Source organism: Neodiprion lecontei, chromosome 4 (assembly GCF_021901455.1).
Source record: "Neodiprion lecontei isolate iyNeoLeco1 chromosome 4, iyNeoLeco1.1, whole genome shotgun sequence".
In the NCBI taxonomy this organism is placed as follows: Eukaryota; Metazoa; Arthropoda; class Insecta; order Hymenoptera; family Diprionidae; genus Neodiprion; species Neodiprion lecontei.
In genome coordinates, this window is record NC_060263.1 from 15,328,409 (window position 1) to 15,339,650 (window position 11,242).

General features: G+C 46.4%; 1 protein-coding gene and 2 long non-coding RNA genes across 4 annotated transcripts in view; 1 reads left to right on the top strand and 2 right to left on the bottom strand.

The window, feature by feature from the left end:
- The window catches only part of LOC107226661 (low-density lipoprotein receptor class A domain-containing protein 4), a 69,704-nt gene extending 60,683 nt beyond the window's left edge, over positions 1 to 9,021 (bottom strand). Inside the window, exons 1-3 of one of the 2 annotated variants that reach the window (XM_046738540.1) lie at positions 9,007 to 9,021; positions 6,995 to 7,298; positions 3,776 to 5,136 (exon numbers count right to left, since the gene is read on the bottom strand). In XM_046738540.1, the coding sequence (XP_046594496.1) occupies positions 3,776 to 3,941 (166 nt within the window). In that variant the 5' untranslated portion in view covers positions 3,942 to 5,136; positions 6,995 to 7,298; positions 9,007 to 9,021. Of the gene's footprint in view, positions 1 to 3,775; positions 5,137 to 6,994; positions 7,299 to 8,735; positions 8,794 to 9,006 lie in introns of those variants that run through there. The other variant, XM_046738539.1, reaches the window with a different exon arrangement.
- LOC124294187 lies at positions 125 to 2,258 on the bottom strand. The gene is made up of 3 exons (XR_006904109.1): positions 622 to 2,258; positions 370 to 545; positions 125 to 277 (listed from the first exon to the last, which is right to left on the bottom strand). It is a non-coding gene; the product is annotated as an uncharacterized LOC124294187 (long non-coding RNA).
- On the top strand, positions 8,887 to 10,694 carry LOC124294185. Its single transcript, XR_006904107.1, has 3 exons — positions 8,887 to 9,723; positions 9,794 to 10,149; positions 10,506 to 10,694. It is a non-coding gene; the product is annotated as an uncharacterized LOC124294185 (long non-coding RNA).
- The last annotated feature ends 548 nt before the right edge of the window (positions 10,695 to 11,242 follow it).

Here is an 11,242-nt window from a genome sequence, read left to right on the forward strand (position 1 = left end):
TTTAATAAAACCCTATTTCTGCTTATAAACAATCATCAAACACTAATGATAGCAACAATATTTATAAAACAATAAAAGTTACAGAAATATAAAGTTTAAATATTAATGTCGTTAGAAAATCTATCTACTAGTATAATTCTAGTTATTTTGTAGTTTTCTTTCTGTTGATACCATCGATTGGAGTTTCACGGCGAATCGACCAACAAAAACCTGTAAGCATTCCTTCTGACCATTTTCCGTTGTATCGTCTTTCTACGTGCAATACGCCCTGGGTTTACTATTTAAATAGATTAAAGCAGTGTAAATGCAAAAGCAAAACACAACAAATTCTGAATTATAAACAATGAAAGAAAAAATCATATCACGTACCGTATACGTGACGGCAAAAAATGGAAAGCAGATATAGATTTGGCGCATTGAAACCTTCGTATCTATAATATTTTTCCTTTTTTGTTCACTCTCTCTCGAGAAAGAGGATCTCGTCCCGAACCTGTGTAGTGGTAGCTACGATCCCTGAAAGCATGGACGGTAGCGTTCCGTTCGACCTGTAAAGCGCATACGTGAAATACATCTTACAGCGAGTAAATACCTGCGCGTATGTAAGCGTACGTACGTACGTACGTATATCGAAAAATAAGATCGAGCTGGTCCGCAACGGAATGGCGGTATGGAGAATAGAGGTTGCGGTGAGGGGAGTGAATTGAGGAGATGTCGCTTTAAACGACGCCAACTTTCAAATTCCTTCAGCACCGAAGAGCGTTGTTGTTTATTCGTGTGATCTCTTTGAAAAATAGGTCTTCGTTTCATTCAAGGATTACCGTGTGTACCAGACACCTCGCTAGACATTCGGTGTACCACAGACGCACAGTCAAGCGTGGAGAGATGACGAAATGAACGAACGAATGCGCTCAAATAATCCCGTTCCGTTCCAGCACGTACCTATACACCTGGGATACATGTGTGTGTATGTACATAAAAATTCAGACGTCGCAGAGAGCTTGCGGTTCGCTCTCGTTACGCCTAGAAAGTTTACGTCATTGTTCCTCGCTCCGCGCATCGTCGAAGGAAATCAGACAATCGGTATATCAAAATTTTATTCGCTCGTACCGAATCTGCGCTCGGTCAGTGGATATGCCTAAGGCTAATGACAGGTATAGAAAGGAAAGAAAAAACAAGCATAAGTGTAGGTAAGTCTGGTACATGATACGACCGATTTGGCCGTCACTGCAGAGTCCGACCTCAACCTGAATACATCGAATCCAATGAGACGAAACAGAGAAGAAGAGAGAAAGAGAAACGGTTAACGAGTAACCCTCAACGAGCTCAACTTGGGAAGGAAGGATGAGAGTCGAGAAAAACGGCGAAACCGACTGCGGCTTTTCTTCCGCGTCCAGTTTCAGCGGGCCGAACTTGCGAACACACAGCCGGGGTTGCGGCGAGGACGACGCCACGCGTGGGGCGTATCGAGCGAGGCTGGTCGTCGAGGGGTCGTAGGCTTCCTCGGATAGTCGATGGCCCAGTGCTCTGCACTTGGCACCACTTTCCCTCTGGCACAGCCCTCGTAGCCCAGGCGTTCCTCTTTATTCAACAACGGTGATTCCCACCCCACGGCGTGCGCAGAATTATCCCGCACCCCATTTCTTTACGAGCGGGGTCTCAATCCTACCCTCATCGTCGGCAGCGAGCGAGTTGTGTAGTGTAAAAATGGTGCTTTCTCCCTCACCCGCCGTCACGGCGTGCAGGGCGCTAAAGCCGAAGCAATTAGGTACCGTTGTAACATTTTTCTTCCCTCGTCCTGTAGAGATGAAACCTTGGCAGGCTGTTCTCCGACTTGTTCTTACGTTCGTCGGTTTACTACAGACGTGTATGTACGCAGGTACTGTTTCTCATCTCCTCCACTTCCTCTTACTAGCAATCCGCTTGCGCAACGATAATACGGATGATACGTACATGTACCTATGGAATAGGTGATGAAATGTGACTAAACCGCGCGGCTCCTCACTATCCTGAGACTGGTTTGCCTGCTTGCCGGCTAGTCGCTGCTGCTGCTGCTGCTGCCTGAATGCAACGCCTGTCGCCAGTAGACACGACCTACTTCGGCCAAGGTAACCGACACGGCGAGGCACCACCGACACAGAGTGGACGACGCTCGCTTCTAGCCTGGACGGCTGGCTTCGATTCCTCGCGTCACCGACACATTCTCGTAACAACATGATTCCAAATCCACAAAGTAGTAGGTGAGAGACGACTATGAAACATTTCAGCGGATGAGACGGAATAAATGTTGTTTTTACACATGGGGGAAAAAAAATAGATTAGAAATAAAACCGATGGAAGAAATGAAAGTCTGTAAATAATACCAAGTTGCATTCTCGAATATGGAGATTCGTGTTTGCTTGTTCTTTGAATTTTCTCTATTTTTTTGATCAATGATCGATATTCCTCCAATGTAGCGCTGTTGCCTTCACAGCAATAAGCAATAGCACAGTTTTTATGATCGCGTAGTTATGTATGTACGTACGATACAAAAACGATTAGAAGGGTACAAGCAACCGGCAATGCCATCTGCTATCAAGACCATGTACTTACTTCGTGTACAGTAACGTTGATTAATGCCTCGGGCTTCCGGCCCAAAATTCGAGTTTGCGATATGAATATACACAATTAATATAATTTCGGGTGTTCCATTTCGAATCAATTCCCCCCCCCCCCGAAAAACTTGTGGGATTAAAGAGGTGGTATCCATCCGCGAGCATACTTTCATTGATGTTCTCAAGAAGCAAAACTAATGTTTTTCTCCAAACGAAACATCCTGGAGCAGTTTTTTTCAAACTGGGGATCGCCAAGTCTTACTGGGGGTGTCGCGATCGGAAGCCAGATAAAAGTCGAGTAAGGTTTACAAAGGTTTTAGGTAGACTTTCAAGAGGAAGAAACTTGAATACGTTCTTTTTGAAATCACTGACGTAGCTTTATTATGAACCTGGGGGGTCGTCAGATTTTTTTTTTACCTGTAATGGAGTCGCGAATTCAAGAATATTGAAAAACACTGCTCTAGAGAATGTATCGTATAGATTTTATTCCTGCAGGCCTGTCTACACTTCGTCTCGTCCTCGTCCGCGTCATCTTCTTTTCTCTCTCATTTTTTATTATTCTTCTCCCGTTGAATAATCAATTGCAAAGTATACTCGAACGATACATGCCAGCCTGAACAGTGCGTTCAATACATCAGCAGAATTTTATGCATAGGTATAATCGCGGTGGCGATATACGCTCCGCACACTTATTCGCGGTGTGGAACACAAGCGGCGGTGCAGTGCACTGGCAACAGCACGACGTAGCAGGCGGAGGAGAATAAACGAAAGGACGTTAACCCGCCCTTCCTTGGCTGACCCTCGCCACTCTCTCAGCACAGGGAGTATAATAAAAATTGTGTGTTTATGCACCGAGCCTCTGTATCATGCATACGTTCGTACATATGCACACGCGTGCGCTGCCGGATAATGGTTCTCCCGGGGAGTATCTCCTCTCCTTATTGTATCCCAAGACTCGCAAACCGCGCGCATCGCCGCGGCAAGGAGGCAGCCCGAAGGACAGCGTTCGGAGAAAAGAAGAAGTAAACACCGCGGAATCGACGATTGTTACTGTCCTCGTCCCAATATCGTCAAGAAACATACAACCCGCCGAACCGACCGACTCCCAAGAGCCAAAAGATAAAGTCGGTCGAACTGTCTTCTTTTCTACACCTAGCATGTATGCACGGTGAATTGGAACTCACGTGATTCCATAGAGGAATGATTGGTCGGTGATGGAGGTGGTTGGGTAGGCGCGATATCCTCGTCCTCGTTCTCGTTCTCCTTGCGCCGTGGTGACTCCCGCTGATAAACTATCTCGTTGTCGCCCTCGGTGCCCGATGGTTCTTCGCTATTCGACCTAGGTGACATCGGCCCGGCTACCGTAGTCGACTGGCCATCGACAGCAGCGGCACTGTAAGCACCACTATCACCACCAAGAGCACGATCACCTGTGAAACCCCGAACACCGGACACTGTCGTCGTAGCGATTTCACCTTTCCGACCGCGATCTCGAAAGCAGTTGTGATCCTCGTTCTTCTTATTCCTCTTCCTCTTCCTCCTCCTCTTGGCCTCCTCTCGATCCTCTTGGGGGCCGAATCTGCGATGAGGAAGACGTACGATTCCGCTCCTCGTCCTCCTCCTCAAAACCAGCCACCGCCTCTCGCCCCGAAATCGGTGGAGCTGGCCTTCGGTCAGGGTCGTGGAATCGGCGGTTCCATCCCGACGAGCGTGCGAGGACGACGACGATGTCGACGAGCCGCGCTGCTCCGCGTCCTGGACCCGATCATCGGTGCAGACTCTGCTCGCTGTTACCAGAACGACGACCGCGACCAGGGCGACGAGGCCGAGGACGGCGGTCAGCGAGGTCGGCGGAAACCCCTGGTGCGCTCCGGTCCCCGTTGCGGCCCCCGCGCCCCCCGCACCGCCCCCGGGGCGCCGTCCCACCGCAATTCGCGGGACCGTCCAGTCCAGCTGTCCCTTCTTCTCGCTGTTCCTCGCTGGTCGGAATTTTTGTCCGTTCCGCCGAAACTAGGTATCGCTCGGAAAACTCGCGGACGACGAGACTTTCCACGTAATCGGTAAACTAGACGAGACGAGACGAGACGAGACGAGACACTGCTCGATTACAAGGGAGTGATTGACAAACATGCGGACGATTCTAGCAGCAGCAGCAGCACCGGGCTACTGTCCGGATCATCGTGGCAGTGCGGATCCGCGTCGTCGACGCCCCCGCTCACCCTCCAGGTCGCGACGTATCCGAGGTACTTTCCTTTGCATTCTCTCGGCTTGTAGGCGATTCGCGTATGCTGTGTGCGCGAATGTGTTCGTGTGCGGATGGCGCTTATTGCAAGAGGAACAACGACGACGGTCGGTGGAATTTCTTCGGCAATCTTTTTATTAGCCGTTTTACTTCTTTATTCCTAGTCGTCTTCTTTCTTTTTCTCTGCAGTTCTTCTTCAAGACGCGTGTTTGCGCACGACGGTTCGGACTAACACACTACCACCCGCCTCCTCGTTCCTCCTTTTCCTTCGGCTGCTTCCCTTTTCTTCTCGGAATGAACCATCTGAAAAATAAATATCAACGTTTTTAGCGAGAAGAGGAAGAAGGGAAAAAATCTATAACGTTTTACTTACTCAACTATTTATTTTACAGTGGGAATATACAACAGTGAAAAGATAACGCGGATGTGTATTTACATACTAAAAATTTCAAACACACATCACTGTGAAATTGGATAACAATTTCAAAAGTGGATAAAACGATTCAACAAAGTTACTCTGGTTTGTATCTCGATAACTTTCGCAGGCTAATTCGATCGTGACGATTATGGATGCTACCTGCAAATATACGTATAAAATGAAACATTAAATTCCTCCGATTTATTTCGCGGGGTTGAAGAAACCGAGAAAAATAACAATTTCCCCGACGACACACTTGGCATAGTTTTCTAACATTATAATTCCTGCAAGCGCTTTTATACAGATCTTCCTTGTTCCTCGTGGTGTTGTTTGGTTTTATTTATTTACTTTTATTTTCATTGTTTTCCTCCCATTCCCTTACCTCCCTTCCCGTCCCCGAAACATTTTTCTCTGACGCGGGATCCAGTAAGACGTATTATTTTCCCGCCGACATCCCGTCGGTTCGTATAAATACAATTACAAAGTGTTAGTATGTGGTGCAGCTTATAAGGAGGTAACCACCCTTCCCGTTTCCACTCCTATAACCTCTTCGCGCCACAACTTCTCCCTTTCGAGCACCGTCTCGGCGCGAGATCTAAAATAAGATTTCCCCCGTAAAAATGCCTAGTCTGGTCTGGCACATACGTACACATATACCTACGTACATACATATGTAATTCGTTGTTTTCCTCCCGCGTTTTTTCCCTTCCCCCATCCCCATCCCTGTCAGCTATCAACACAGCCCTGAGATCTCCGTGAAAACATAACGGGTGTGCGTGATGCGGAATTCGCTGCAGTGCGTCTCTAAACGGTAAATTAAAAAAAAATACGAAAAAAAGGAATAAATTCACCGCTAAATACAAAGACGTGAAGCCCTCGCGTTTCAAATAATTTCGTTCTTTACACAAGCCCGCTGATACAATGTACGCCGTTCTTGTGCGGATTGACGTGAAATAAAATGAAGTGGAGCGCACGCATTGCTGCATGTCTATCTCGGGAACCGTGGCAAGTGACCAAGTACCCTTCCCTTCCTCCTCCTCCTCCTCCCCCCCTCTTAGCGACGACATTGTTTTCCATCCTTACACTACTTTCGCGATTTATCATCATACGGCCGAAAATAAGAAGAGCGGGATCGTGAGTCATAAGAGGAACGAATTGTTCTTAACTTTACTGCGTGGAGCAGAGATGGTTCTTAAATTCGTTTCTTGATCCTCCTTTCGTTATACCCTCGTTCAGCTGTACGATAGGCCGATGGGGTTTCATGGGTATAAGGACGATATCCCGAGTGATCGCTGTCACAAATATTCTACGTTAAGACGAGATTTTTTTCCTTGTTCCATTCCACTAATTTCAAGGTGCGTTTAGTGACTGGCATAAGCAATTGACAATAATAGTTACATAGTATTTTTTTCACGTTCTATTTTGAGTAATTGAAATTCCAATCGTGCAAATCATGACAGCCGACCGAGTCTCCCCGCACGTGTATCATCCACGCCACAAGTTTCTTTCTTTCTATGTTGCATCTCGCTGAAAAATTTCAATGCTGGAAAAAATTTCATACATTTCCCTGATTCTGTTGTTATCGTTCGTTACAAATTTCAAATTTCGCGTAAGATATCCCATGAGATCGCGTAAAAAAAAAAAAAAAATAAAAAAAAAAAAACAACTCCGCAACTGTTTCACACGCGTGAATTAATAAGCTAAAAGAAGAATCGAATCATGGAAACATTGTCGTGGTCTTACCAGTAGTTGGTCGACAATGTCCGCACAATTTCCGAGAAGATCGATGGTTGATCGATGGATTGATCGATCGACGTTCAACAGGCGACTTTCCGCGGGCTATGGGCGTAGCTAAGATTTTCAGCGCCTTTTCAAACGCTTTCCCATCCTTTCCTCGTCTGCCCTCTAACTTTCCAAATTTCACTTTGTCCCTCTTTCTCTCTGCCCGTTTTTTTGTCTCCCAGTTTTATCCAGCGGCCAGTGTTCTTCGATACTGTTTTAGCAGCAGTATCTGCAGCAAGAAGGGAAGGGGGAGGGATATTCGGATCTACGATCGAGAGTATAGGCGACGGTGAGGGGGAACAAGGATAGGGAAGGGGAGGAGAGATGGTAAGCAAATAGAGGAATGGTATAATCAAAGAAGACGAATGAATATATACATATCTATAATATCGTATGTAGGGCACAAGAAGCAGGAGCGAGGGGCTCGTTCGCGTGATAAAAAGAAAGAACGAACTGCGCTGTTACGAAGCCGAAGGTAGCAGCCAGAGTTAACAACCAAATGTGTTAAGCTTTTTGGAAATAGAGGAATGCGGTTTAGTTTTACCCTCATAATTTTATAAAACTATTGGGGGTTCAAGGTGCTGCGGAAAATCTCGACTTTCGGACTTTACTATCTCGTTCGAGTGAACATTAGAACGTTTGGCTGCTAATTCTGGCTTCTAGCTTCCGCCTCGTACGGCTTTTCGGCGTAACTATTATATATAATGATACGGAAACGTGTTCGATATTATTCATTTTGAGGTTAAGTTCGCTCGCAGTTTAGTTGTAGGTACGTGTTTGTATCTCGAATACTCGTCTAGGCGTGTCCCAGCATCCACTGGCCCAATAATAAACGCGGGACAAACGAGACGACGCGGCAGAAGGGAAACAAAGCAACACAAGTATCAAAGTACAAATCACAAGTACGATACGTAGTTCAATCGTCGGTGAATTATGGTACACAGTTAAGAGGGTACGATACCCGTGACGGTGGTTGTAAATGTAAAAAATGTATAAATATATGGATATATATGTCGGTGTAAATCGAGTTTAGGTCGCCGAAATCGGCCCAGTCATAGTCGATGCGACGTTGCATTATCGGATGAGATAAAATTCAGCATGTAAGCAACACACGTATGTACATATAAAAATTCTCTATACCCCCGAGACTAATTCTCTCGGTTTTAAGTCAACGAAGAAGATAAAAATGCGCCAGGCACGCGTCCGCGAGGCGTTCTATATTTGAATGAAACCGGCGGCATACGGTTGGCGGCAGCAGCGGCAGCGGCAGCAGCAGCGGCACCAACGGTAGCAACACTACCTAGTATAACACCAAGAAAAGTACACATACAACACGTGTACGGTATAAGAGAGGAAAGCGATAAAGGGGGAGCCAGAGGCGACGGAAGGAAACTCCGAGGCGAATAGCGCACGGAAGATAGTTATATATGTATAAGTAGGCGAGATTTTAGTTCTGCTAGTGTTTCACCGACGGCGTTTGGCGACGATGGCTGTGGCAGAGGGGCGGGGCGGGGGGGAAGAAGAGCAAGGGGGTAAGAAAACGGGCAGCGTGCGCGGTTAATTGAGCGAGTCGGTGTTTCCGTATCGTTCCGCGTTCGCGATATGTCAGCGCGGATAAGAGAAATCTACGACAATCACGCGAATATTAATCGCGTTTCAACGAGGGCCGAGCTTCCTGCCCCAGCTTCGTGGCGCAGCTCACCGTTCGCGCATCAATCGGTAGACGCGCCCGCCGCGACGAGCCGGAGACGGCCATACTGGGATCAGCAACTCGCGTCGCGCCGAGCTGCCTGCTTCCTTCGGCCGCCGCCGCTGTGCTGCCGCTGCTGCTGCTGCTGTCTGCCGACGGGCGACGACGACGACGACTGACCGACGGGGCCGAGGTACTATCGTCGCCGACGGCGGAGACTTTAGACAACATTCCCTCGGTCCGTCGACGACGAACGAACGAACGGACGGACGGACGGACGTACGTCGAACAACGACGAAGGGTGTATTCCGAAATATATTTCCAGTACTGCCGACCGTGACGTCACGCAGTCAACTGCGAACTGCGTTCCGTTTTTACTTCGGGTTGCCAGTCGCAGTAAAATCGGAACGCTACACCGAGGTCGCGGCCATCTCTCGAGTACTGCGACTGCCTCACGTCCCAGACCGCAGTAGTCGCAGTCAACAACGTCACGGATATCATGACGTCACTGACTGGCGGCAGTAAGCTGTCGCGCGATTTCGGAACGCGGTTGCCAGTACCTGCAGTATCGGGAGTACATTTCGGAATACACCCGAAGAGAACGGCGGTAATCGCGCTGCGTGCGACGCGCGGTTTCGTAAGGAGGAATCGGGACGGTTGAATCTCGTCTCTGCGGTAGGTGGAAATAAATTGGGTATAACCTACGACGTCGGCGAGTTGGTTCTGGTCGTAGTACTCGGGGCTGATGGTTCGGTGGCACTGCGGTGCAGCCGGCGGTGTAGGATTAATCCTGAACTGTGGACGGAGGGAGAAGCGGGAGTATTAACGACCCCTTCGTTTACCTACCGCAATTCAACAATTGACAAACTGTAGCTAGGCTCTGGTCCGCGCGTATCCGTGTGTTTGTGTATGTATGTACAAAGCGCGCTTCGCGCCCCCTGCAAAACTACTCGAGCCCGTTTCGAACTGTACTGTATACAAAGGGCACTAATCTTACCCGGTCTGTTGGAATTATCGTGTGTTGTCCTCACCCCTTATGATTATGATTATGATTATGATTATGATTATAGTTATGATTATGGCTACGAGGACGAGTGTCTATCTTTCTCTCGTTCCTTGATCAGCGGAGTCGAGTGATGTCACGAAGTCGCGTGTTCTGTTCGAGGAATGAAAATGAAGATAAATCCTCGACTCGCGAGTTGGCTGACAATGAGGTATAACCGATATGCGCTTGGAACGTATCATCGAGTCGTTGTACGAAGATTTATCGTTTTGAAAAGTTCAAATTTTGGGGCAGAGTCTTGCGTGTTGTTTTCGGAAAATCAATTTTCTAAAAACTACAGATTTTTGTAGTAAATATGGAAGAAAATGAAAGTTACAAGGAAACTGAAGGTTTAATATACGGAGCTGGCATCGCTAACTATGGGTAGGAGGCTATTTTTTGCAGTTTTTGGTATATTTTTGGAAAAATAGTAAATCGCGTTTATCTCGAAACAACACCTTTTGGCCTGGCTGACATTTTACAAAAAAAAAAAGGTGCACCTATCAAGCGGAAATTTTGATGACTTATTCTGTACGTGCATAGCTATGTATCCTGTAGCACCATCAAAATTATTTATTAATATTTAATCCATGGTTTAAATAATTTAAGTTGGAAAAATTTTCAAAAGTCCGTCATTTTTTTTTTTTTTTTTTTTTTTAATACATCGAATTTGCATAATTCTGCTTCAGGAGATAGCAACAAGTTTACTTTTTAATAAACTCTTTTTTTTGTTTTTTCAGACGCTTTAAAGTCAAGATATCGTGTCAGCCAGATTTAAATAGGGTCAACTTCAAGCGGCCATACCAGCGAGATTTACCATCGAAAACGAACAAAGAAATCGTCCGCATTACGTTATTACTCTCTCTTTCATGTGTAAAAAATTTGGATTTATTAAATAGATTTTACTATGAAAAGTGAAAAAAAATAAAATTATTGAGCCTGAGATCACCCCCTTAACAGTTATTTCGGTATATCCTTCGAATAGTGTACTTTATTCAATCGCCGTTTCTATATTTGGCGTTTATCAAACCTGTACATAGCGGGCGAAGAAGGAGAGAATGTGAGAAAAATCGAATATGTTCTTGAATAAGAAAAGGTCTTTCGTCGGTACGTTGTGCGGACAAACGACTTATACTATACCGGTTGTAAAGTATAGTACAGGATGTATTTGTACGTGTAGGCAGGCAAACTCTGAAAAGATAATTTTCATCCCATGCAACAGAAGCAATGAATATAATTGAATGAAATTCACTGCACGACGACCGGTCTTTACTTACATGCGACTAGGACCCAGACGGGAGCATTTATATACAAAAGCATGTACCTTACATGCGTATAATTATCCTGAGGCTATACATGCAAACGGGCTAGGTGGGTGCAATTACCCGACCAACTATAACGCGTAATCCCCGAGCGATGAATGTTTCAAGCAGGTTTATCTCGCGATTTTAGAATGCAGTGTATGAGTAGATCTTGC